This window comes from Falco cherrug, chromosome 3 (genome assembly GCF_023634085.1).
Source record: "Falco cherrug isolate bFalChe1 chromosome 3, bFalChe1.pri, whole genome shotgun sequence".
NCBI classification, from domain to species: domain Eukaryota; kingdom Metazoa; phylum Chordata; class Aves; order Falconiformes; family Falconidae; genus Falco; species Falco cherrug.
The window spans coordinates 96,428,592-96,455,207 of NC_073699.1; the positions used below are offsets into that span (position 1 = coordinate 96,428,592).

Genomic DNA, 26,616 nt, shown 5'->3' on the forward strand with positions numbered 1-26,616 from the left:
ACTTACTCCAGGGTGGGTGCTTGAGAATTAAAACCTGAGTCTAAACGTGCTTCTAGGATCTTTGTGGCTTCTGATCTTATGCAATGTAAACATTTGTATAAACTTTTGAAACACTTTTCTTACCTTTTTTCCTTCCCTGCAGTATGAACTCCAAGGAGGAAGGAAGTAGGAAACAATGTGACCATTCCTGCTGACTAGCAACCCCCTGAATCCACTACTGCTCTTAACGTTTGAGCACCTTCTATTGGAGTAGAGAAGATGGTCCTGTGAAAGATATTAATTGAAGTGGAAAGAGGGGGGGGGGGGGGGGGGGGGGAAGAGGAGGGAGGGGAAATAACACTGATGTGGAGTCCCCGTCCCCCCCCCCCTTTTTTTTTTCTTGGCCTAAAAAGAATATACGCTGCTGAGTGATCCAGTTTTGACCCCTGTGTCGAAAACAAAGTTTTTCTGCAAAAATACAAGATAGTTCTTTTTTTATTTCTTTGACATTTAATGGACCAAATTCCATGTTTAGTCATTAAACTGATGCATATACCGGTTTTCTTTGAGTATTCTGCTAATATCTTCATCAAATGTAAAAGCATGTAATGACTGATTCCAAGTAAATATTTTGCATAGGGTAACAATCTCATTTTTTTCAAATTGATGCATTTTGCATGCCTGGAAAGGTATGAGTACTGTGTACCCTGCATGGGGTGTGTTTCTTGCGTGCATGCAGCAACGTGGGAACCGCTGGCTTGAAACCAGAGCCACTCAATTCTGAATTACAGAGGTGAAAGCACAGTGGGATCTACTGGATATTGGCCCAGCTGCCTGATGGCAAACTGGAGACTGTGGAAGGCAAGAAACGGGGAGCATTGCAGAGGAAAAGAGCAAGTGGAGGTGGAGAAACTACTTTTACAACCAGTGACTACTGGCTTCTAAGAGAGTTCAAAGTACAGTGAACAAAGCTGGGATCAGGCAAAATAGCATCAAAGGTCTCTTGAAAGTGAGCAGCAGATAAACTGTACTATTTGACATAGTCCTCTACTTTGACAAAGTTCTCTAATTATGATTGTTCGTCACAGACTGCCTTTAATGCTGTGGAAGACACAGCATTAGTGCTGGTGCATCTTAATGAATTTGTGGAAACATGGCATGTTTCCAAGCGTTGTGTTTCTGGCTCCTTTATAAACCTGACATCAGACTCCTGTGTGGGTTGGAGTTGAGGGAATCACCCCCTGCACATGATGTACCTCCATGGTAAAAGCCCACCTCTACCAGGGTTTGTTTCACCACTGAATGTCTCCCGGGAGACTGAAACTCTTCCTCCTTGAGCCGATCAGGAAGGATAGTGCTGGCGCAGAGAGCAGCAAGAAGCTGCTGTTGCCTCTGCTTTATCATTTTCTGGAGATTATGCTTATTCCCTTAGCTTAAATAGTCCTGACCAGAGTTGGTACAAGACTCCTTCATCCATATCAAGGAGTGGCCAGCACTTTCCTTCAGGGCTGGTTTAAGAATCAACCCTGCCTTTCCCAAAGCTCCAGATCCACTGGTCTGCCCTCTCCTATTCACAATGCAAAGGGGTGAAACTGTGATTTCACATCCACGACCTCGTGCTTATTTATTTGAGAGCTGGCTCTGGTGACCCGACTATGCTGCATGCTCCTGCTGCTCTTCAGTGCCTTTCCAGCTGCTCTTTGCAGCCCATCTTCTCTCAAAGCACTCAGCCAAAGTGTCTGTGTCTTTTGGAAGATGAAGCTGTAACCCCTGAGCACAGCTCTGCTTGTGCCTGGTGATGCTGTCTGGTTTTGCAGCCCAGTAATAGAGATTTCAGCATGTGTTGTGTCCCACCGGTATTGCGGTGTGCTGTGGTTACACCAGCAACATCACCAACTAAAACAGGCTTTAAGGTATCAGCCTGAGTGATCTGAGCATCCCTTCCTATTGCCTGGCTGTACCAGATCCAAAATAGAAAACACTTTTTAAATGGGGCTTTTACTACCTGAGTAGTAATGTAAGATCCTGAGCTGAGGAAGGTGATAAGGGCTTGAACTGCCCAGTTGCTTGTTATTGTAACCCAGAGTTCACGCTAGTTGAATGTAAAGGGATACTTTGTGTGATGTTGCTGCCCATCCGAAGTACCAAAATGAGTCTTCTAGTAGTTCCCAGGTAAATGCCTTTATCCTGTGACACTATTCCCCATGACCTGGCCAGATGTGATGGATGAAGCCAGGCCTAACAAGGTGCTTGATGTGAAGTAGACCTAAGAATTGAGAGGAGAGGAGACTTCCACACTGTGGCTGCTCTTGTATACCAAATTCTGCAAAGCCCCAGGAACAGCATCGATAACCTGCATCCTTGGAGCGCATCTCATCTCCCTTGGGGTGGTGGTTGCCTTGGCCACTTTAGGCTTGCTTACCTGCATCTCCAAGGAGCTTACTTCCCAAAAGGAATGTTTGAAGCAAGAAGAGGGTGAGATGTGATGGCTCTCCTTGGCTTAAGGATTTTATTTATTTATTTATTTATTTCAAATTACGACAATAATGGTTAATCTTTCATTTCTGAGATGTTGTTTGATGGCTTCATAGCTCTCTAAGTTAGAACTGATAATCATTTAAGCTCTGTCAGCACAATAGAGCAGATGTGTAGCAACGCCTGCTTTGCCCTGTTTCCCCACCCTTCATGTGTGTTGGCAGAATGCTTTCTTGGTGTCTCCTATGACTGTAAAAATTTAGGAATGTTTTCCACTCAAGTATCTTTGCTAGATAATATACAGAAACAAGACCGATACATACTGTGTCTCTTACTCTTGAACCCCCTGTGTAACCTGCCGCTACAAAGCTTGGAAGGTGAGTGCTGAGCACTTCAGAGGTCATGGATAGATGAGAAAACAGGACCTCTTGTTAAAAATTGTCATAATGTATGTGCCTACACTTGCTTTTAACTTTTATTGGAAAAGTCTGAACCCGAAAAGATGCTTTTACTAATAGATACAGGCGAGCAGAACAGGATGCTACACAGTTTAAGCGTACAGCTTAGATGTCTCCTACCCTTGCACTTCTTTTTCTATTCCTTTATTTTAAACATTTTTTATATATATGTATATAATTATATATATATAAATTATATATAAAAAAGTATTTATTATGTGTGTGTGTATATATATTTTTATATATATATATATATATTTATATATGTAACCTTTTGAGGAACTTAGTGAGTTCTGGCTTGGTAACCTGCCAAGCTGGGAGGACATGATGTGTGTAATGGCCTTTCATCTGTAGTCAGTAGCAGTTGTGTTTGGAGACAACGTCGGGCAGGAGTGACTTTTTCTGATCTTGGACAGCCTAGCCCACACCACGTCCTGCACTGTTGGGTCAGTTCAGCATGTTTGAGCTGAAAGCCCCTAAGGTGTTAAGTCCATTTGGCTTCTCCAGTTGACACCAGCAACACAGACCTGTAACTGGGTTACCCTAACATTTCCTTTGGGAAGGCAGGTAGTTGACCTTGGCAGCTTTCCTTTGCCTGGTCGCTTACACTCTTGAAGTGCTACTTATCCAGATATTTATTTGATTTTCTTCCTTTCAGTGCAACCAGATGAAGCTCAGTTTTCAGTTTGTTCTTCTAAGCCAGAACGACAAAGATGATGTGGGTGCTGAAGTGCAAGAAACCGTGTGTTCAGTACCCAGAAAAAGAAATGGGAGATACAAAGTGCAGGTTAAAGCAACTGCTTCGTCCACTTTAAGCTCTTAACCAGTTTAATATTAAACCCTGTTATAACCCCTGCTATCTTTATGCCATATCTCTTTCAGGGGATGATGTCAAGTGCTTGTTTATCTGCATGTTCTGTATCAGTGTGATGGTTCATCCAAGGTCTGAGGGCTACTGTTACCTAGGGGCGACGAAGGCTGCACAATGCCTGTGAAAGGGTGGTTCTTTGTGGCTGGAAGTGGGCAGGGTGACCAGAGGAACTGTGTGTGTGTGCTTGCCCTGGCCTGGGGTTGACTTGCCCTGGTCTCAGTAAGGTGTGCTGATGTGGGCTGGAGCACGCTGGGGCAGGTCCCACTTCTGCAAGCGGTAGGACTGCGTCTAAAAGAGGAAAATAAATGCATTTCTAGAAACAGCTGAGAGCTGTTGAGTATTGGAACCAAACGCAGCAGCAGAGCCTTTCCTGGTCACATACTACAGGGTGTTTTTTGTTTATCATGAGCAAGAGTTGAGAAAGCATTACTTAGAGCTGGATTGTGAGAGAAGCCCTGTAAAGCTTTGGCATGCATCAGCAGCCTGATTTCTCTCCTTTAATTCCGGTGTTCCTGGAAGGGCCTTAGTAAAGCATATTCCTTCCTCTTCATTCTTTGGGAAGCTACTAACATCCAAACCCAGTGAATCAAACTCAATAGCTTGCTTTCTTCAGGTTTTCTTCCTTGTCGTCCCACACATACCCTCTGGTGAGCCCAAAACAGCAGAGTCAAGTGTTTGCACATCCCCCCTGTGTTTGCATTTTCAGCCTGAAAGAAATAGTATTTTTGAGATTGATTCCTCTGTTGTATCTCCTCTCAGTTTTCTACCACCAGGTCCCAACCAAAAACAATCTGAAAATCAAAGGGTGACTTGATGGGATGACTGGAACAAACAAGTTATTGCAACATTAGCTTTGTCCAGAAAAGAAGTTTTTACACATAGCAAGGCTGTCTGTGTGTGACGAGGAGTTCCCAGCTACAGTACTCTGTGAGGGAGAAAAAAATGCGGATTGGTTTGGTAGTTCAGTACAGTTTAAAATTAAGTTAGGAGAGGTGCCATGTACGTGACATTTCAAAGGGCACGTATCTAAGTTCAGAAACTAAATTGCCCAGAGGTGGGTTTGTTAGTTAAACATAGCTCCCCCAAATTCCAGTCTCTTGTTGGTGAACAGCCCTTGCTCTTAACAATTGTGATGCCTTGCACAAGTGTTAACTGGTTGGCCATGAGCCTGTAGAGCTATCCTTCTTGTGCCTTAGCTTCTGATGCTGCAGTCTTTACAAAACCGCTAGATATGAGCCTGCCTCACTTGCAGGAGCAATTGCACCTTGGAGTCCGCTACAGTGGCAGGGATATTTGATGATGCTTTATTTCACAGTCAATGCATTGGAAGTACTTCTGAATCTTGTCCTAGTGCGTATCTGGCTGCTTCAGCTTTCATGTACTAAGTGCTGCTGGACTTGTTTCATGCTGGATGTTTGTGACGGAAGGAAGCTTAAAGCTGCATTATCTGGTCCTTTCATTAGTCAGTGATCTCTGCTTGGCCAGTGCTGACACCTAAGGGATTCATTTATTGGAGTCTTTAGGCTGGCCATGGGTATGAGCAACATTCCTAGGCACAGGTGCTCTGTAGGACAGAGGAGCTGCTGGCAGCACAAAGCTCTTGTTGCATCCATTCAGAGGAAAGCGATGCCCTGACAGCACACTAGAACAGTGATCGGTATTGCCCTCATGTTTGGAGTATTGCTGGAAGATGAGCTTGGTAAAACATGATGAAGTAGGTTTGGTTCCCCCCCCTGCCCCCCATACAACAAATTTTCCATAGTGAATGCAGGCAGTCATGCGGTTGTGGTTTCGCTTGTTGGGCTGGATGAGGTGCTTTCCCTTTTCCAATTCCTTGGAGTGGTCCAAGCATGCTACTGGGTGAAAATATGCCTGAAAAACTTCATTTTCAGCTGATAAGATGTGGAAATTGCTTCTAAACGTAGCAAAAGAGGAGAGTAAAAACCCACACAACCCTTTAAGGACTGGCAGTCCTTGCAGAGGAGTTAAACACAGAGAGTGCTGCTTTCCGTGAATGTGGCTTGAAGCACCCTGTGAACACATAGTTGTTGGAATCCCTACTCAGCCTGTGTGTTTAGATGGGATGCTCTTTGCCACCATCAGCTGTTACAGGTCTTGCCTCTTCCCAAGAGTAATACCAACTTTTTTCTGCCCATGGTGCTAGACGCTGTCTCTGGCTGGTAACATCCAGTACAGGGTTTTACGGCAGCACCCAGAACTGCTGTAGCTGTTTCTGAGGTTGCTTCTCCTGCAATTCAACCAGTGTGAAAACCATGGACTCACTGTCCATTTGGGAGTGAGCATGGTAGCCATGGAGCATCTTCGTTTAACATTTTCCCTTTCAGTATCTTAACGTTTTCCAGGTTTCCCTTTGTGGCTGGAGCTGGGTGTCAAGGATTCCTTTGCATGTGGTTGCTGCATTTTATGGATGGGAAACTGCTGGCAAGTTGAGGTTGAACAGCTCAATCCAGAAATGCTTTTTCAGTGGGCTTCTCCTGGTGAAGGAGAAGGATGCTGCACAATGTTTTTATTTTTCTTGCAGTTGGAGTGATTAGCTCACTCATGTGGCATGTGGAGAAACCAGATTTTCAATCTCTAGTGAAACAAACCAAACCCCTGTATCTCCCACCTTTCAGGACAGTGGCTAACTGCTAGTCTATAAGCTATGCGGGTACAGCCTGCTGTTAAATGACTCCATTTGCATTTCCACAAAGCACGCAATCTTCACCAGGCTCAAATAGTAAGCCCAAAAAGATTGTCCTGGAAATAGGGAGCTGTGGGTTCTGGTCTCCTTGGCCAAAACAGAGCAACAAATGTCCATTTTCCATATTCTTGAGCAAGGGCTGTAAGTGCAACCTGGCAGGATGAGGGGAAAGAGAAACGGAACACCTGTGTCGTTTTGTGGTGTTGAGATTCTAGTCCTTCATTCCACCCATATGGTTTTAGTGAACATACTCCAAACAGAAATGAATTGAGTCTCTCAGAAATAGTTCAGCATTTTCTCCAACTTGAAACATTTTTCTGATTGCTTTATGAGGATAAAATCCTAAAATTTTCACACATATTGAGGATAATCTCAGCACTTCCTTTTACTGTCCTAACTGAAATTCAGCTGCTGAACTGGGCCAGATTACCCTTTATGTGGGTTTGAAATAATCATTCAAGCCTAGGTTTTGCCTTTTTCCAGTAAATATGCGTCGGTTAAAAGCCTCTCACAGCTGCAAAATCTGCACAGGAGTCACTGGAAATTCACATGCTTCGTTCTTGGCTGTGTTGACTGCTGATTTATTTGCTTATTTTTCTCAGATAGAGCTCCCAAATGAGACGTTTTGAAGCCTTTATATAGCAGAAACAGCAGGCACAAGAAGCTGCATTGCTAGTAAGGGAGTCTGGATTGACTGACAGGATTCCACATCTTGGCACATAAGGGGCGAATCAGGCTCTCTGCCCCCAGGTAGGTAAGTCTGGGTGAAGAGCTGTAAATTGTACCTCCACTGTCTCAACCGTGATGCTCCAGTTACGCTTCACTGTGCCCTCACACTGTCATGCACAGCAAAATCTAGAGGTGTTTTTGGTATTGTGTGTAGGGCACCATGGAGTGCATGAAATGTGAATCAAAACCGGAGGTCAAACTCATCTGAACTAATGAGTGAGATGCAATGGTTGTCTTCCAGTGCAACATTTGGAAATTTTCCTCCATCAAAGTCAAGACTGCTATTTTCACCCGTTTTATAATAAATGAATCAAAAGGATCTCACCAGCCGAAGTCTGCAAGGCAAGAGAGCCTGGGAACAGGGAGGTACCAGAGTCCGGCTAATGTTAGCAAGTCTGTTTGGATTGAACGGAAAGTGTTTTTTCTCTCTGATTGAAACAGCAAGCTCAGTATGAGGGACTCACAACATCCACTTCATGCATCTGAGCTAAACCCCAAGGGAGCAAAGCTGGGAGCCTGTTTTGCCTGTAGAACCACTGCTAAAAAGCAGGAATGTCTAGGAGGGGGACATGGATGTCCAGTATACCAGAGAAATGTATCTTAAGGAGGCAGTGTAAACATGCTGCATCTACATGCTATAGAAAACTGTTTCCTATCAACCTAAATAGTATGTGTGTGTATATGAGCATGATATGCAGAAATGCCCAGTTGACGAGGAGAACAGAGCACAGCCAACAGCTGTACAAAAACTGCAGGGGAGCTTTACATCAACACCGGGGGTGGCCGTGTGAAAAGTGGTGGAGGTTGTTCCTCAGTCTGAGGGGAATGTCCTAAGAACTTTCTGAAAAAAGTTTGAGAATGAAAGTAGCCTCTAATCAGTTCCCAGCAATCTGATGCCTTAAAGAGGAGTGGAGACAGCCTGATAGTAAAATTTGTTTATTTACAGTGTTATGTATTACAGGAAAATCAGTTTAAAAAGTCAGTGTTTCTCTCTCTTCAAAGTTGCAGCATTTTGAAGATGTTAAGACAGATCTGAAGAATTTAAAACATACCTGGTTCCAGCCTTCCTGGCCAGTCTGGATCTGCAAGGTGAGACCAGCTTGGTTTTTTCCTTTTTTTTTTTTTTTTTTTTTCTTTTCTTTTTCTTTTTTTTTCCCCAGCCCTTTGAGTTTCAAGTAAGGCATTTCTTTATTTCTCTTTCTTTCGAATGAGGTTTTAAGAAAACAAAAGACAAGATCTGTGGGTTTGGTTGTCATAGTAAACTTCTAAGACTTCGCATGCTGACGCTGTCCACCTTGATAGTCAAATGCGTGCCTTGCCATCAAAAGGTTATGGACTCCACTTGGCCTAAAATCCACGCTGGGCCACTTTTGTTGCCAACGTTACAACGACCATTTTGTTGCCTGCCTTAGATGAATGATTCGGCTAGTTGCCTTGTGTGCTATATTGTCAGTTCTTCTGATTCCCTCGGCCTTTCCCTTGGTTTCCAGCATCAAGCTGACATCTGCAGAGCTCTGAAGCTCTCCCTTTGCTTAGGGCCATGTACAACACCTTCAGCCAAACCTGCTGATCTCTTAGAACTTGTGAGTTTTACAGAATCAACCAGAAAACCCAACAAAGCAAAGGTTCTGGAAGGGCTGGTGAGAACTAATATATGCACGCAGGGGCCAGGCTTTGTGGCTCTGGGTGTTTTGTTTTTTCTAGTTGTTGCCTTCCCTCCTTCTCAAACATTAAATAAAGCAAAACGCTGACTTCCACTGTGGCCAGCTTCGTGAAGGGGGAGCAAATGTGAGCACACACCAGTTAGGTGTATGTCTGTGGTGGTGGTGTGAAAGTGTTTGACTATTGCCGGTATTTTGGTTACCCAGTGCGTGATGATGCTGTTTAGCAGCCGGGATGCTCAGATGTGCTGCTGTCTCTCCGCATGAGCTCTCCATGGCTGCTCAGTCCCTCTGCCCTGGCTCCACATCTGCTGTGTCCCCCTCCTGCCCTGGGACCCTGTGGGGTGATGGGAGGGAGAGGACATGGTCCTGCTACAGAACTACTTCAGTCCAAGGGGCTTGCGGGGCTCAGGTGGCTCTGATTGCGGGGCTGGGGTGACTCTGAAAGGTATTTTTGTTGGGAGAATTTACACACATGAGATTGGAAAAGACCAGAGTTACTGCACTGTGAAACAGGGAGAGGAAAAGGGCTGTGCCCACTTTTAGCAGAGGTTTTGAAAGGGGTGAGATGAGAAAAGGGGGAGGGCAGATCCCCAAAGCTAACCCTGGGTATTCTTCATTTTTAACCATTTAAGTAGGGGGTAAAAGCAGTGAACTGGAGCAGAGCAGATGGTGACTGGCTATTGCGAGTGACACACCGGTCACAGTTGCAGCCAGCAAACATCTCCGTGCTTTCCCTGCAGAGGGCTGTGCCTCAGTCCCACCTGTTTCTCAAGAGACCAGTCTGAATAAGACCTACCTAGCAGAGAAATTCCTGTATGATGTGCTTTGCTCATTGCTGAATTCACTTTTTAGATTTTCTTCATCTTCCAGTCTGTTAACATGTGGCACATCAGTTTGCATCCAATTAGCAGTGTTTGTATAGGATTAACTTTGTGCATGTTTACACTTAAAGGATTTATCTTCATTAACTTGTTGAGCTCCTATTTCTTTCAAAATCCGTTTACTCAGAACTATTAATTCAGCACATCCCAAGTGACTTGATTTGTTCTGACTGGAGCTCAACATCCCATATCAGTGAGTGATATTGTGTACTCCAAGTATAATCCTGGGCACTCCCAGGTGCTACCAGCCCAGCCCCCTGAACTAGCAAGCTCCTGGTGTTTGAGTCAGGTTGCACGTACGTGAAGCAAGTAAGCAAGGTGCACGTCTGTCTGCAAACTATGGGATGGAGCACCTGGGCTCTGCCCTAGGTTATGCCCTTCCCCAGGGTTCCCGTAGGACCAAAGGGATGGCTGCACCTTCCTGGTGTCCGTGGGAAGGGAGTGTGCTTTGGAGAACAGTGGGGAAGAAGCAAAGACGGGTATGGTGATGGGAAAGGTATGAATCTCACCTTTCTTTCTTCCCCCCCCCCCCCTTTCTTTCTTCCCCCTCCCATTCGTTGGGTGCACTCAAAGCCTTGCCTCAAGACCTCTCACATGCACAGAAAGTTCTCACCACATTAGTCTGAACAGAGTCCCAACCTTTTGAAGGCATTGATGGATTCATTCATTCATCAAGTGTTTTATAAGGCGTTTTTGTGTCAGCATTAGAGATCAGAAAGGTTTTCTTTTTCATATGAGAAAGATCTTGGCCGTCTTTCTTCCAATGGTGATCTCTGACAGGACAAGTAATTCTACTCGTTTTGTTAAAACCTAAAGAGCAGTACATTAATAAGTGTCTGGTACAAAGAACTGATAAATGTAATCAAATAGGTTTTAAGCTAAAGCTTGTAATTCAGTCTTTTTTTCTTCTTTTTTCTTTTTTTTTTTTTTTGGAAAAAAAATCATAGGAAATACTATACTTATTGTACTTTCTTATTGTTCAGGAATCCATTGGCAGCAGCAAAGCAGTCCTTATGGAAACCATTCTTGATCTGTTTTGTGTCAGGGGTTTCCTCTATAGCTGTTCTTGAAGGTGCTTTCCGATATGTCTATAAAAGCCAAATCAAAAGTAAGTACTTGGATTTATTTAGTGTCCCCCGAACACTACTTATGGTTAACTGTAAAATGGAGCTGTCTGGTGTTGTTGATGCAGATGTGTATGTTTGCTTCAGACTGCATTAAGAGAACTGTATTATTTTCACTGCTCTGGGTGATATTACCTTACTAGTATTACTGTAATACTTCTTGATGTCAAAAGACATTTTAAGACATTTTAACTAAAAGCTCTATGTGCGCAGGCAGGCTGGAGCAGTGCCTGCTAAAAAAAAGGTGAAATAAACAATGCAAAGACTCAGCTGCCTCTTTCTTTTTTTCCAAGGAGGGAGAGAAGAACTCAAGAAGTTGCCCCAAAGAGGAAATTCAGACCTCTTAATCCTGAACACACCTCCTGGCTTGCTCTCCAAGTGCAGAAAAGCTGAGCTATGATGGGGAGGTCATCTCTACCGAACAACTGTCTTTTGCAGACGTTGCTGTATTGATCATTCTTAACTGACATATATATTGTAATACAAACATATTTTAAGTATTGATGCTCATTCTACACGTGAATTCACTAGTGCCACTATCCAAAAAGTTCTTTTTCTCCCCCACCCTTGTCAGAGAGTTCTTGGAAGACTCTTACCTTAATGTAGAAGTTTATGAAGAGAATGACCAGTGTGGCCATGTAGGAGGACTGGAACATGAGGCAGCCAAATGGGAATCCACATGGCTTCACAGCTGCACTGAGCGTGTGTACAATAGTGAGCAGAAACTGGATCTGTGGAGGAAAGATCATGCATGAATATTTGCATCAATACTAGCTAAATCAGATATAACGACGTCACCTAGTCCTGCTCTTGGGAAGTTTGAGTACTCAAAAACTATCCCTTTCTGAACCTGTGCATGTATTGTGAGGGTGAAGTTAAAATGGTGTTCTTATTAAATGAAAAAAAAAACCCACACCTAAGGGGTCAGAGGTTTCAAAAAGTCTGAGTTTATAGGCCTAGTTGGCAAAATGTAAGCTCTTTTATTTTAATAGGGGTTGTTTTATCTTCCAGACCATGTCATGCCAGGTACAGTGTTGTCTCTTGCTGGACAGAAGCTTGAGAAAACTCTGAAGACTCCAGGCAACAGCTTTAGAAGTCTAAATAGAGAATGGAAATCCCAGGTCTGAGAAGTTCAGGCAGCCTGGCATTTGCATTGATGGAGTTAAGATGGGGACAAACGAAGCAAAAATGAGATGCAGAAGGAGTGGCAGCATGCTTCAGGGCAGCATGTTGCAGCTGCAGGGATGGTCTCAGCTCAGGGGAGAAGCATTTGCTGAACACATTTCTACAAGGTGTTTTAAGTTCACTGCAAACATCTGAACTCCCAAATAATATGAAAAGGCCCCAAGATAGAAAAGCGGAAGGAACACTATTTCATATCAAGCCCTATATCTTGTTGATAGAAGTTTTTGATGTGGCTCAGCTCTTTGGGTACAGTACCTGCTGGAATGGACTTTAAGAAGTCAGAGAACTTCTGTCTTGTCTAAGAGTTTGTTTACATAATTTTGCATTTTGTAGTTGTAACGTGGTGTGGTGAGTTAACCTTGGTTGGCTGCCAGGTGCCCACCCAGCTGCTCTCTCACATCCTCAGTAGAGTAGGGGGAGAAAATAAGATTAAGAAACTCGTGGGTTGAGGTAAGGGCAGAGTAATTGGTAAAACTTGCCAACTACAGTCACAGGCAAAACAGACTCGACTTCAGGAAGATTATTTATTTAATTAATTAATGGGCTTCACCACGGGCTGCTGGGGAGTCTCTGTCCCTCCTCCCCTCCTTCTGCTCAGACCTGGGTGGCTGCAGGGCTGTTTCATGTTTTCTTGCTCCTCTCTCTCCGCTGCTGTGCAGCATTTTTTACCCTTTATTAAATATGATACCACAGAGGTGCCCCCAGCTTTGCTGATGGGCTCAGCTTTGGCCAGCGCTGGGTCCATCCTGGAGCCAGCTGGAGCTGATTCTATAGGACAGTTTTAATAGCTTTTGAATCAGTCCATTTGCCAGGATTAAGTGGTGTCAATTTTGTATGCAAGAGATCAAAAATTGTGGAATTTTATGGACTGTAGACTTTCTACTGTATTGTAGAAAATATTTCAGACCATAATTTCCTTTATTAAGTTATACTGGGCTGCACTAGGGACTTATTCTCTATATATATATATATATTCTATGGCTTTGTTATATTTGAATTCAAACTGGCTTAATTCTGCAAATGACAGTCTTTATCATTCATTTTGCCCCCTCTGGCATTTTGAAGGATTTCTGGTAGTTAAACATGAGAGTCAAATAGATACGTACCAATTGTGCCTGAGTGAGGTATTTCTTCCACCAGAGATATTTGCGCATGGAAGGGATGACTGACAGTCCGTAATAAGAATACATAAGCACATGGATAAAGCTATTCAAAGTGGGTCCAAAGAAACCTGTAAAAATCCATCAAGGAAACATTTTTAGATAACAACTGCTAAAAAGTGAGAGAAGATATTATTCTAGCAATGTCTGTTGCATATGATAAGTCTTCCCTTTGCACTTGCCCTTTGCTAAAGACATTCCTGATGTGAAGAGGTGCTGTCCTATGGACAACTGACAAACTAAATGATACTTCCTACCAGTTTTTTCTCATGCTGAATATTGTATTTTCATGCCATATTTTTCATTTTCTCTTCAGTTTCCTTTTCTATTCCGTAGTTTACGGGTTATTGCTTTTGTTTCCCTCTGAACCTTCTTTGCGTGAGTCTCTCCATTATTGCTGTAAGCTTTGAACACTGCTGTGGGTGACTGTGCTGCTGGTACTGCACCTTAGTAGTATTAGTAGCTGCACCTGCTCTCTGGCTCCCTGATGTAGTTGTAATGGCTTTACACTGAAGCAAACTAGACTCGTGTGGCTGTGTTTGAGCATCGCTCTCATTTTCTTCAGTGGCTCTTCTGCTAGGTGCGAATTTCCAGAATTTCACCCAAGATAATACCTCATCACTTGAATTACTACATATTCTAGAGCAAATTAATTACCCTCTGTACCTTACAGACTATTGAGAAGTAGCAGCACTACTCTCTCCTATATGCTCATGTATGAGCACAAGGCAGTGCTTGAACACTACAGGATGGTCTCACCAGTTGTTTTGGGTTTTCCACTGATTAATAGTGATTGATTAATTACTTAGCTACTGATTTTTATGCTCTGTTAATTACAATCGTGCAAAGCCAGTGTGAAGCATGGGGAATACGTTCAGACACAAAGAAAGCACAAACACCCATCAATTTGTTTACACTTCTGTTGAAACAGTTTCTACTTGCTGTGAAATCCTTGATCTCTGCTTCTACCTGTAACACTGTTTTACTCTGATTTTTGTGCTGTCCGTAATGAGTGCCAGCAAATGTGAATTCTGCTTTCTGTTCAGAGAAACACCTGCAGCGGGTTGCTTTACAAAATATTACAGTGGACTGAGTATCTTTAAAAGCTCAAAGAAAGAAAACTAATTTTCTTCCCAGCTCTGGTGATAATGCCACAGGAAGCCTCTGGCTGTATGAAGCCCTGGAAAAACATGCATGTTGAGACACCTGAAGTAGTTCTTTATTTTTTGGACCTAGTATACAAATGCCAAGTGACTGGCTTGTGGCACCATACATCTTCCCTAACTCAACAGGGGAGATGATAACAATTACAATATCCTCCCAAGAGCCAAGAAGTTTAGAGATTACTGTTGTATAAAATATATTGTACCCAAAATATAATAAGGCAAAGGATGCTGCTACTTCTGTTGTTGCAATATGAAATGCAAGACCGTATTGAACAGTTCTGGCTGTCCAGTAGTTCTACTACTTGAATGAGATGTATTCTCATTTAAAACAAAACAAACTCAAACTGGTATTTTAATTAGTGATTTTGTAGGTGTTTTGCTAAATCAGAATGTTGGATTGCTGCATACAGGAGTCAAACATAAATTTGACTGTAAAAATGCTGTTGAGTTAATTTGCCTGTAAAAATGCTATTGAGTTAATTTGTTGTGATTGACACTGCCTTTACTAAGGTCATGATTTCCTCCCAGATCTGCTTTTAGAGTAGGTTTTGTATGAGATAGCTCTTGTGTACGATGCAGTAGTGTTATCCTGCCTAAAGGTGGTTTGAAGAGAAGTAAATCCAAGAGGCTGTGGCAGCTAAGTGAAAAATCTGAGACCTAACAGTCAGATATTTTTGGCCTGAACTTTTAACCATGCTTTTAATTTTATTGCGGTCTGCAGGTGTTCAGCAGTTCTCAAAGGCAATGAACCTTAAAGGTGCTATCACATAGCACAGCGACACACGTGCTTTGCAGAGCGACGTGATTCCCCTCCAGCAACAGGTGACTTATACCCCGGGAGATGAAGCAAACAGAGACTTACTTTGCCCACAGGGTATCCAGTTCAGGACACACCACCAAATGTTAAACATCGTGGCATGGTGATACACATGAAGGAAGGTGATCTGGCTCCTTTTCTTTCTCAGTACAAAGAAGATAGTGTCCATGAATTCAATTACTTTGGAAAAATAATACCACCACAGCACCTTGGCTACCTGTACAAGCAAGAACAAAGGAGCAGAAGATCAATATTTGTCTATAAAAAGACTTAAATATTGCTGTACTTCATCTGTCCATAGGCATGAAACTTTCCCAAAGGCATTAATATCCTACTGAAGGAGAAGCACAAGTTCTGGCTTCGATTTTATTTCCCTTTTGAATGAGACAGTTTAGAAACAGTTATTATGTGATTGTATAAATATATAATTTAAGAAATAGGAAACCTTTCCTCAATGTTTATAATCGTTCTATTTTTTTCTTCAGAGATACAGTTGGGGGGGGACGCCGACGACTTTTTGTTGTTTCTGTTTTAAGGGTGCTACCACTTACACTTTCTTGGCACTGAAGTGATTTTGCTGGCAGCTTCTTTTCAAATAATCCAATTTGACACTCAACGCAATGGAATGTACCCTCCTCTGGGCTTGAGAGGCTTTATCAGAGCTCAGGGTATGTCCTAGGACAGTTACAGACAGGTAAAACAGGGGGAAAACACCTTGTGGATGGGAAAAGGTATTTAACTGACCTTTTCCTTGCCATACCACAGACAAATTTTGAGGGTTGGGTTATATTTTTTATATATATATAATAAATTATGTAAGTTTACTAGTTTTTCTGCACTTGAGCTTTAACGTTGTCTGGAATGTAAGCTTGACATGGGGAATAACAGACTTAAGAGATGAAATTTCTGTGATGTAGAAATAAGGGTTGAAACTAGAGGTGAGTCAAACCAGCAAAATGTCACTGCAGTTTTCCAGAGTTTAGGGTGGGGTTTAAATCAATTTCCAGCTATAGCTAAATAAGTGTTACATTTTAGATGGTTGATTTTTGTTCCAAGTTTTTTAACGATCCATATTGTCTGTTCCAATAGTCAGGCAACACCATTTTGACAACAGATCTTGATATATGGCTTTTCAAATTACTCCCTGTCGTGCTTTCCACTGCAAAGATGCACCTGTATTGAATCAAAAGGATAACACTTCTTGTTTTCTACCAGCTATTAGGCAACCCGATTAAAAGCCTCGTGTTAAAGATGTCGCCAATAACATCCTTATAACTGCTGTGGCCGCAGAAGTGTTGCACCAAGGATGTGGAGGGAAGGATGGCCATGGATGCTGGGGCTTGAGCTGCTGCTGTGGCTCACCCGCATGTCCGCCTCCCCTGCGCTGTGGAGGTTCTGGCACTGCAAGTTGTAGCCTCCTTCCCATGTGGCAAGGATGAGCTGGAACAGAAAACAGAGCAGTTATCCTCATGAACAGGCGTAGCATTTTTTTACCACTGCAGTTCTGTGTTTGTTGAAAAAAGCAGCACGGAAGTACGATAGGTTCCCACTCCTTCCACGAACTGATGCTCTTAAACCAGACAACTTGCTAGTGTCTTCTGTTTTGAAGAAGGGCATCACATTGTGTTGGAGGTATACGCTGAAACAGTACATCTTTTACATTTCTCTGGCTTTAGACCCTTCAAGGCATCTATTAAAATCTCTTGTTACTTATGCAGTGATCTTCACTCTAAATCTCATGCTTGAATATTCTGTCCTGAAGCAGTATGAATGGAAACTTAACACAGCTACCTGTGCAAAACTAGCCTCGAGAAATTCCCTGGTGCTAAGCAAAGCAAACAGAAGGTAAATCCAAAATAGCACAAAGAGAGAAATACTTCTTAATGCTATACACTTCTCTCTTTATCCTACATGGATAAATGTGGGAGGAAGTAGAGAAGAGCTGGCATAGTGCTGAATGGGGACATGGATAGACACTCAAGCAATTTTTTAGACTTAGCAGGTGTCACACCGGGAAGCATCTGAATTGCTGCCCAAGAGGCTGGGGTGAAGGCACACCGCAGTGCTACTGGGGCCATTGCACTTCAACATCAGTAGATGAATAGAGGAACGTACCATTAATCATCCTTGATTTATCATGAAATCAGTCTTAAACAATACCTAGACAGCTTTCAGGCAGGTGTTCTGGCTAGGACATTCAATTGTAAAATCATCTGTAAATAGTATTTGTTGAAGAATATCTCTCTATAGAGGTTGCTTATCTTCAGTTGAGCCTCCAAGAATCCCAGATTTTAGATGGCTAGCCTGTGTTTCCAGATTGCTATTCGTGTTTTGAAGATCTCACACAAGCTGTAATCTGGCAAGACCATAACCCTGACAGGGAAAACCAGCATGGGCTAGATTGCTCATCTCAGGACTGGGGAATTCCCAGAGCCTAGTCCCAGCCCTGCCACTTGGTCAGTGCCTCAGTTTCCCCAAATGTAACAACTTCGTAGCGGTGTTATGCCAAACAAGAAACACATGCTGAATAGGAAATACCCCACAAGATTTTTCCCAATTAAAATATTTTGTTGTCCTTCTTTATGATGCAGTTGAGAGATTTTTCATGGGGACAGAAACATGAAGAGCATGCTTTGAGCTACTCCTTGGTGAGGCTCATCATCTCTCCATGGGTCTAGTCAGGGGTCCAATAACTGCATGCATAGTATCCCCCCAAAAAAGATGGCCTAATTCTGTAATACAGTGACTGGGGTTTGCTATCCTGACCTGCAATACGTACAGCTGAACTCCATGCTGGATCTCTCATCCTGCTGGAGCATCATAATTGGAAGGATACTGGCTATTCCAGAGTGGAAGAAGTAAGCGGTCCCATGCTTTCTTCTTATTTTGAGGTCAGAAAGTTCATATCACAGTGACAAAAATAAGGCCCCCTTCCTAAATGAAGTTTTGATAAATTGCTGAATTTTTTTTGTGAACGAAACCTCTTTGAAAAGTAAAGCCATGTTGTGAGAAACTCAGCCAGTTCCATTTAATACCCCTGAAGTAAATGGAGACTGCTAGAAGGATTAGTGAGCTAATGACTTCAAAATTAATTATATCAATATATATATGGATATATATGAATGATAATTACTTTGTGTGTTGCTGTTGTCTGGGATAGTGGAAATGGGCTAAAAGAAATCCCTTCTAGGCTTATTTCCCATGAATCTTTGATTACATCTATTCTGAATAGCTCCTGTATGCTACTTTGTGCTACCAGTGGTGGTATCAGAAGCTTTGCACATGTGAAAAACCTCATCATACGAATTTTTACTCTTAATTCCCAGTAAAGTTTACTGAATTCTATTTAAATATGCAGGTGAGATCCAGAGCGCTGCCTTTTTGATGAACAGGCTGAATGTTCTACTAAATGCAGAGCTCAGAAAGGTCGGTAGGAAAGGCACGGAGAACTTGGAGGGTGAAAACTGAGACATGAGGACAACATGTCCAGCTAGAATAACTGCAGGCAAGGACAGCAAAGTCAGCTCCTCAGCTCTCCAAACAAATTATTTGATTAAGATAAAAAAACACCTGGGAATTTAACTCTATTCAGACAAAGTTCTTAGTTAAAAAAGCTGTTTGCTTTTGTCCTTGCATTTCACTGCGTTACACTGCACTCTCAGTAACCTTTTGCTGTCTTCCCCCCCCCCCCCCCCCCCCCGCCTCGTATCTTCCTTCTTCTGAATGATAGAAAATTGCACCTGATCTCTTCTGTTTCCCCACTTTGTTCTTTTCCTCTTGCTCCCCTAAGGTTAAGACAGTCTTTCTGTCCCAGTTACTTCAAAGGAAGCCTTTACCTCAAGTACCAGCCCTCATGGATTTAGAATAATTTCTTACTTCTAACAATTAAGGAAGGAGTGTAACCAATCATTTATTACAATCTTAAAAAAAATAATAAAAATCATTATGTTGAAGTTGAATTTCTATAGTAAAATTCCAGGACAGTTCAAATCAGCCAGGATCTATACGTCTTTTTTTACCTTTCCTCATCACTTCCATTATTAAGACTTTACTCAGACCTTCTGCTACTCAAATTCTATCTTTTTAACACCTGCACAGTCAGGAAGTAAATTTTTGTAATATCAGCCATCATAAAAAAGGAACAAAACAGAGTTTAAGTGCACCTTCTATTTTTGTTTTTGTTTGGTTTTCTTTTTTTTTTCCATTTTGCCCACTGTTATCCCAACTCCAGGCATTATACTGGACATTCTAGTAATTTGTGATGTGTAATTCTAGTTGCAATGTATAGAACTAAAACTGGTGGTTGTTTTTTTCTTCAAAAACTGGTTGCTGATTGTGCCAGCATTGTGCTTCTGACCTCTCCCTGCTATCAGAGGATACAGAGAAAGCAATTCTGGTAATCCTGGGAATCCTCACATGGTTTTGGCAACTATGGATCTGCAAATCATGACTATAATTCAGAAACTGGAATCACTGTGTAGTGAATTTTCAGCTCCTAGAAACAAGTAAAGTGCAGGTAATTTACTTTTTTTTTTTTTTTATCATGTAAGGTAAAAGGCATTTTTTTTTGGCTTCACTAGAAAGGTTAATGCACTGGGATTGCAGTACTTGTGGAGTTCTGCTCTTTCCCCTTTGCTCTGAATCAAGGGGTCCTCACATGCAAGTCCTGCTTCCCCACATGGATGTGGTTTCTTGCTTACAAATCCATAGGATTTGTAATAAGTCTGTGAAGCTACCTGGGGATACAGGCAGTTTGAGACATCACGCCACCCCTATGCTAATGACACATACCTCTAGATCTCCTTTTTAATCTGACCCAGATGGTGCCAAGTGTCCTGGTTTTCTCAGTGCCTGATCAAGAAAAGTACTTGGGTAAGACCTTAATGACTAGCTGAGATTTTAATTTCAATAGGGCAGAGGTGATACTTACTGCCGGGGAAAGCAGCCTAAGACTATGGTAAACATTATGTCTTTTCCTATTAATGGAAGAGAGTATCCTCACCTGAGTAATTTTACAACTTGGAGATCAACATTGGTCTCCTTTGTTTCCAGTTTTAATTTATCATTGGAGTTGTGACAGTTTTATCCTCAGGTGGACTTCAAAACTTTGTCTTGGCCTCTGGCATCTCCGACTGCATCCCTGGAGTGTGGTCTGTGGGTTGACTCACACATGAACTAATTTTAAAAGATGTAAAGACCTGATTGCTTTTCACAGTAAGCTGGTTTTCTGCTCGCAGTTCGTACTTTTAGGATCTTGGGCAGATATTTGTGTAGAGGAAAGGCATATTTTTCTGCAGTGAAATTGCTAAAAGTTTTGGGGTTTATTAAAATGAAACAGTGGTGTTTGTTTTTCTGCAGACAGATTTGTGGCAAGGTTACTAGAAATTGTTGGATCAATAAGCCTTGACCCGGGTCTGTGAACACTTCAAGGTACAGAAGAGCACACAACCAGTTACAAACCTCTGATGCAGGTTTCTCTTGTAGCAGTAAGGGTGGAGGGAGCTGCCTTCTGCCCCCCAGCCGTGCACCGGCAGCATGCCTAGTCCGAGCGCAGGTCTTGTGTCTATGCGTCAGGTACTTCGAAAAGCTACGCTCCAAAACCAAGTGCCCCACTTCTCCGTTAGGTTCAATGGGGGGAGGTAAGTGCCTTTGACCACTTCAAGAAAATGCATTTGCCTAACTCAGAAATCTAAACTAAGGTCTAAAAAGCTGCCCTTCTGGGAGGCCTTCAGAGGCACCTAACTCCTTCTTGACACAAAAGTTCTGAGATATCTCGGTATGATGAGGGCAGCTGGGCAGAGCTGTTTTCCTTTACACCTTGTCCTTCAGGGATAGTAGGGGTATCTGATCCTATACTAATGACACATCTTAGAGTTTTCTTGGAGCTGTTCCTTCAAGTACTTTGGGGATTGGTTGTCCTCAAAGCTCATGGAGCTAAAAGCAGCTCCCTGGTAGTCCATGCCTGTGGGGCAGCGTGTGGAGCTCTGGCTTGAAAGAGGAATCTGCCCTTGGAGATTTAAAAACGGCCCTTTTGTTATGACTCCTTGCTGTAACCTTTGCCTTCTTGCCTTGAGGTTGTACAAATCAACCGAAGTCAAGGGGCAGCTAAACTAGGTCAGGAGATGAAGGTGAGGAGATGAAGAACTGTGGCACAAGTACCCCCATCAGCTGTTTTACCATGTTTCTCGCTAAAGCCATCATGTGGGACAGTCTGCAGTTGGAGATACACCCTTTCTTTTGAACGAGATATTTTTCTTTTGAATGAGGTATTTTTCTTTTGAATGTCTAAGAAGCACCCACTCCATTCTGGAGCTATCATCAGAAAAGGTGTGTGGCACCTCATAAACAAACCCAAGAAGAGATAAGAACAATAATGCCAATAACTGGGGTTCTTTTGCTGATTTAGTTCTATTATGGAGCTGCTTATTTTTTTATTTACCTGTGTTACAGAGACCAGAGGGGTTCAGGTGAAGTGGGAGAATGGAGGACTAAGATAACTGTTATAGATGTTTCTAACTAGGAATTAATCCTGACTCATACTCGCTGGAGGGATCAGCTGTGTTTACATAAACCACTGTGCAGAATGCTCTAAATATAGGTAACTCTTGCCTTAAAGAGCTTACAGTCCATAAAAGACAGAGAGAATAAGAGCCAGAGAGAAGCTTTGGAAATGAAACCCTTTGAAATGTTGAGTCACCATAACTTTATTCAGTGCTGAAGATGATTTCTGCTCTCCTATTTGCCTGTTTCATTTCCCTTCAGGAGGGATGTGCAAGCTCCCTCAGGCAGGTCTGCAAGCCTTAACTTTCATTCTGCTCCTTCATGGGAGAAGCTGTGATAGGAACCAGGCAAGTTCCTATCAGAAAAATACAGAAAAATGATGTCTTGTGCAGTATAAAACCAGTCTGGCTGCCAGTCCAGAGCTGGGAGCGAAGGGTGCAGAACACCTGGCAGTGCAGCTCAGTCACCGTATCCTCAAGTTCCCAAAAATGCCAAATGTGGAGCTATGAGCCACTGCCAGCTGTGCCCAGCTGCAGCTCAGGAGGCGTAAATCAGCAGCCTCCAGCTACAGAATCAAGATGTAAAGGGACTAATCTGAGGACTGAGGCAACTCAGCGGTCATCTGCATCACAGTTGGCCTCAGAGAGGGCAGCGCAGTGGGGTGGCTGTGGGGAGATGGCTCAACGCAATTCTTACAAGGACATGAAGGTGGCAAGAACCGAGTTTGCTTCATTCATGTAAGTGAGACCTACTAAAATTCTTTTTGCTTGTTCGTGTACTTGTGGTGAGCCAAATCAGCCTGCAAGGGGAAGGGAGCAGTATTTTTGTTTTCTATTCAGTTAATCCTTTTTGCTGAGTCCTGCTACTGAAGAGTTATCTGTATACCTTCAAGCAAAATGAGGATTTAAACATCAAAGTGCTAATTTAAATTTTGGAGGACAGTCCGTATGGAGTCATCACACCTTCCAGTGACTGTGTTGGTTTCTCCTTTGCTCTGGGCCTGATCCTGCACTCTGACACCTCCAGCAGCCGCTGAAGCCAGTTGGAGCTCTGACCAGGATGAAGCACAGTTGGTCCTCAGCACAAAGGCACGCCCCCTAAACGGCTGTTCAGCCTTTTGACCTGGTGTTTAGCTCAAATTAATTTAAAACTTGAAATCTTTGGGGTCCTGTTTGGCTTCTGCAAAGTTTTTTGTCCAGCTGATAGAACAGTCCATCCTTATTTTTCTGGTGGAAGCTGCTCGTGAGGCTGGGAGCCCAGGGAGCAAGGAATGCTGTGAGGCTGTGCAGGCAAGGCAGCAGTGTCAGCTCACAGCCTTACAGGTCACACCATGAAGTCAACAACATCCCTCAGCCAAGGCTTCTCCAGGGGTCACTTTCTAAGCCAAGTCAGAAAATGTTTTGTGGGTTTTATCTTTTAGTGTTTGGGTTTTGTGGCCACAAGTGATGGATGTTAACACTTTAATACCGAGTACCTCAATTATCACAAGGCATAATGGGGAGCTCCCAAATAATACCAAAATAGTGACTTTTGGCTTCTGCTCCCCACTGGGGAGGTGAAAACACTAATGTCTTTGTTGAAGAGCACTGTTTGAATCCTCTGCTGTTGCAGAATTTTGAGCTGCATTCAAACCTCTCTTCTAGTTCTGAACGGATCCTGATTTCTCTATATTCCTTCCTGATGAGCCCTGGAGAAATAATCTGCGTGACCATGTTCAGCCTCCAAGTCCCACAGCACTTGCTTTTGGTTGAAGTGGTGGGTTTTTAACACCTGTCTCTTACTGTCTGACTATGAGGAAAGCTTCTTAGGAGAGCAGAAAAATAACATTGAGTTGCCAATACCATAGATAAATTGATACTTATTCTCACCTATAAATATGTTCACATTTACACATGGGTATTTGTTCAAAGAAAAATCATTCCATAGACAGTCATAGAAATAAACCCAAATCTGTGGGCATATTTGTGGGTGCTAAGGATGAGGTGTAGTTATGTTTCAGCTGAGGGACTGCTGCAGATTCAGATTCATGCTTGGAGACACTGTCCTGGTAGCAGCCAGCTGTCCCCAGGTGTGGGCTGTAGCTCAGGAAGGACAGGTAAAACTTGCCGAGATCCAAGCTAAGAAGGTTCTGTACAACTCACTGTCCAATTGCTAAGGGACTTTTCTGGATCTTAAATTTACTTTGCCATTGATGCTAAATTTCCTAGCAAAATTATCTGTTGGTAAGATTTTTCTACTAAAAACGGTGCATTGCTCACCTTTCCCAGCTGCGCTGCATGAAGAACACTTACCTCTATGAGCATGTACAGGGAGAGCAGTGTAATCCCAAGGTTGTATACAATGAGGTGAGCCCTGAGAGAGAAGGGAGGCCTGTCCTTCATGAACTTGTTGCCCAGCCATATGCAAAGTAGGTATGCTCCAGTAAGGAAAAATGTGGGAAGGTAAGAATCCAAAAGGAACCATCCTCTAACCCTGGCATCTGAAAAGAAACACACGCAGCAGGCAATGGAGGTGGCTATGGCAAAGTATTGCTAAAATGAGGTAGATCACATCAGGAAAAAGTCTGGTAAAAGTGTGAGAGGGGATCTGCCACGCTTTGCTCGCAAGAGCAATCCATTGCTTTTACCTCCCCAACACTGCATACTAATTCAGGGAATGTGTGCTGAAAACTGTATGGAATTCCCTAATAATTTCAGGTCACGTAAATCTCCTCATTTTAACAGGCAAGAGAAAATTAAAAGAAGAAAACATTCCTAGATGCTTTTCAAAATTTAATTTTGTGTTTTGACTTAATAATGAAATCATATCTTGATTTGTTCAATGGACAATTTGTAGGTAGTATTAAGTACAGTGGACCTGTAAAGTTGCCAGTTCATATATTATTTTAATTCTGCATTTGCCATGTAAGTACGAGGGTCTATAACATTCACTAGAAAACATTTATACAAGGGGAGGATTTTCAAAAACATTAAATATGAAAAAAAAAAGGCAAATGTTTACTTTGTTAGTTATCAAAGATCTTTGGCTTTCTTACAGTTTCTGTGCCATTTGCCTGGTCCTGAGATGAAATATTAAGGTCAAATCCTGCTTGCCTTATTCACACGAGTAATCCCATTGGCAGTAATCAGATAGTTCAGTGTATATGAGCAAAGCCTAATCCTATATGCCAATCTGGAGGCGCCTGTGAGCAACTGGATGTCATAAGCGAAAAGAGTGGTGGTGGGTTTTTTTTTTCCCCTAAGGTGCAGCAATATTTAGAGTTAATTTTCCACAGCAACAATCTTCAGACATTTATCTGTCGAAAGAACAAGGGGGACCACTGCTCATTTTTCCAAAAGGGTGCTCTAAAGCTGCCATGATTTACCGAGTAAGTGAAGAACTAAGTCAGTGCGAAGCTATTGCACAGGCCACAGTAGTTCCTCTGCTCTTAGAAACTGTTTTAAAATACTTAGTTTATCTTTTACAAAGACCAAGATTATGTTAGAAATTGTAAAAGAAGAAAAGGTATTCACAGTGCATGACAAACCATTTTACTGTTTTCTCGCCTGTGTGGAATTTGGAAAGGACTGGGCAACGGATGATGCACAAACCAAATGTGCCCAAGCATTGAACAAACACTTGCTGATTGCAGTTTTGCCGTGCTGTATTCTTTCTGACTGTTCTTTCCTCAGAAATACAAGCCTACAGGTATGCATAAAACAAGATTTTAAGTGAGTTAGAGTAATCTTATGAACAGGGCTATGAACATCAGCTTGCTTTCTCATTACCATCTCTCCCCACTTCCCACCTTTCTTCCATCACAGTGGCTATTAACACTCGTCTGTCAGACTGGGGCTCTACCTGGGTTGTTAGCTCTTTTGCAGGAAACTTTCAACCAGACCTAAGCCACCATGGAACATCAGTGCTCTCCTGGTTTTGACTCACCCTTCTGGACTCCCCAAAACCCCTAGAAGAGGAGAGGTGTAGGATTAAAGCAGTCACAACAGCACAACGATTACAAAGCCCAATCTGTCCTTTAGGGCAGCCTTGCTTTGTTGTGCATTACCAAGCTAGAACGCCTTTTGCTGTCCTCAGATCTCAATGCCTATCAGGATTGCCTCAGTGTGAGCCCAAAAACCCTCTCAAAGTTCACAAGCCATGTCTGAAGCTCTGGAATGGGTGTTTTTGAGGTGATTCTGCTCCCGTATGGGCTCCCAACAGGACACAGGAGTCATAGGACAGGTAAAGGTTGCATGTGTAAGTGTTGATCTAGTGTATGTTTTAGGAGCGTAAGAAGTTAATTTGTTTCATTGGTATCCTAAATGAAGATGTAGAAAGCAGTCATATCTGCAAGACTGCTACCTAAAGAAAGGTGTCCCCACCTGAGGATTGCAACACTTGGTGCATAAAGGTTACTTGCACAAAGGCCAGCTGGCATCAGCAGATAACAAAACAGCGTGTTTGCTCAAAAAGGAAAAGTAAGGGGAAGAGTTGAGAATACAAGTTAGACAGCATTAAATTCTGCCCCAGTACATCCTCAGAAAGTTTTCATTCTTTTGTGAGTGGCCACAAGCATGTGGGCTGATCCATACAAAAGCAGAATTCATGGGCTTGCTCAGGTCAGCACATCAAGTATTTTTAAGGTCTATACTATTTCCGTTTCAAAAGAAATTATTAAAACGTGTACCCTTGCTGATTATTTTCCACCTCAACCTTGGGACCTTGAAAGGTAAGACAGTTGTGGGCAGAAAGTGGTTTGTAAAAGGCAGCCAATTAACACGATTGTTTTATTTCCACTTAGGCTTACCCACGAGTGTAGAAGGAAGGGAGAGGAAAGGGAGTGTATTTTAAAAAAGGTTGTCGGAAAAAGGAGAGTATTTCTGCTCACTGACTGATCTGCATGTTCAAGTACTGTAAAGGTCT

General features: G+C 42.6%; 1 protein-coding gene across 2 annotated transcripts in view; it reads right to left on the reverse strand.

Moving 5' to 3' along the window:
* Positions 1 to 8,136: 8,136 nt before the first annotated feature.
* ELOVL2 (ELOVL fatty acid elongase 2) overlaps positions 8,137 to 26,616 on the reverse strand; it is a 46,359-nt gene continuing 27,879 nt past the window's right edge. For both annotated transcript variants that reach the window (XM_055705976.1, XM_005434897.3), the window contains exons 3-8: positions 24,006 to 24,193; positions 16,576 to 16,653; positions 15,259 to 15,430; positions 13,177 to 13,301; positions 11,482 to 11,616; positions 8,137 to 10,849 (exon numbers count right to left, since the gene is read on the reverse strand). In XM_055705976.1, the coding sequence (XP_055561951.1) occupies positions 10,721 to 10,849; positions 11,482 to 11,616; positions 13,177 to 13,301; positions 15,259 to 15,430; positions 16,576 to 16,653; positions 24,006 to 24,193 (827 nt within the window). In that variant the 3' untranslated portion in view covers positions 8,137 to 10,720. The remainder of the gene's footprint in view (positions 10,850 to 11,481; positions 11,617 to 13,176; positions 13,302 to 15,258; positions 15,431 to 16,575; positions 16,654 to 24,005; positions 24,194 to 26,616) is intronic.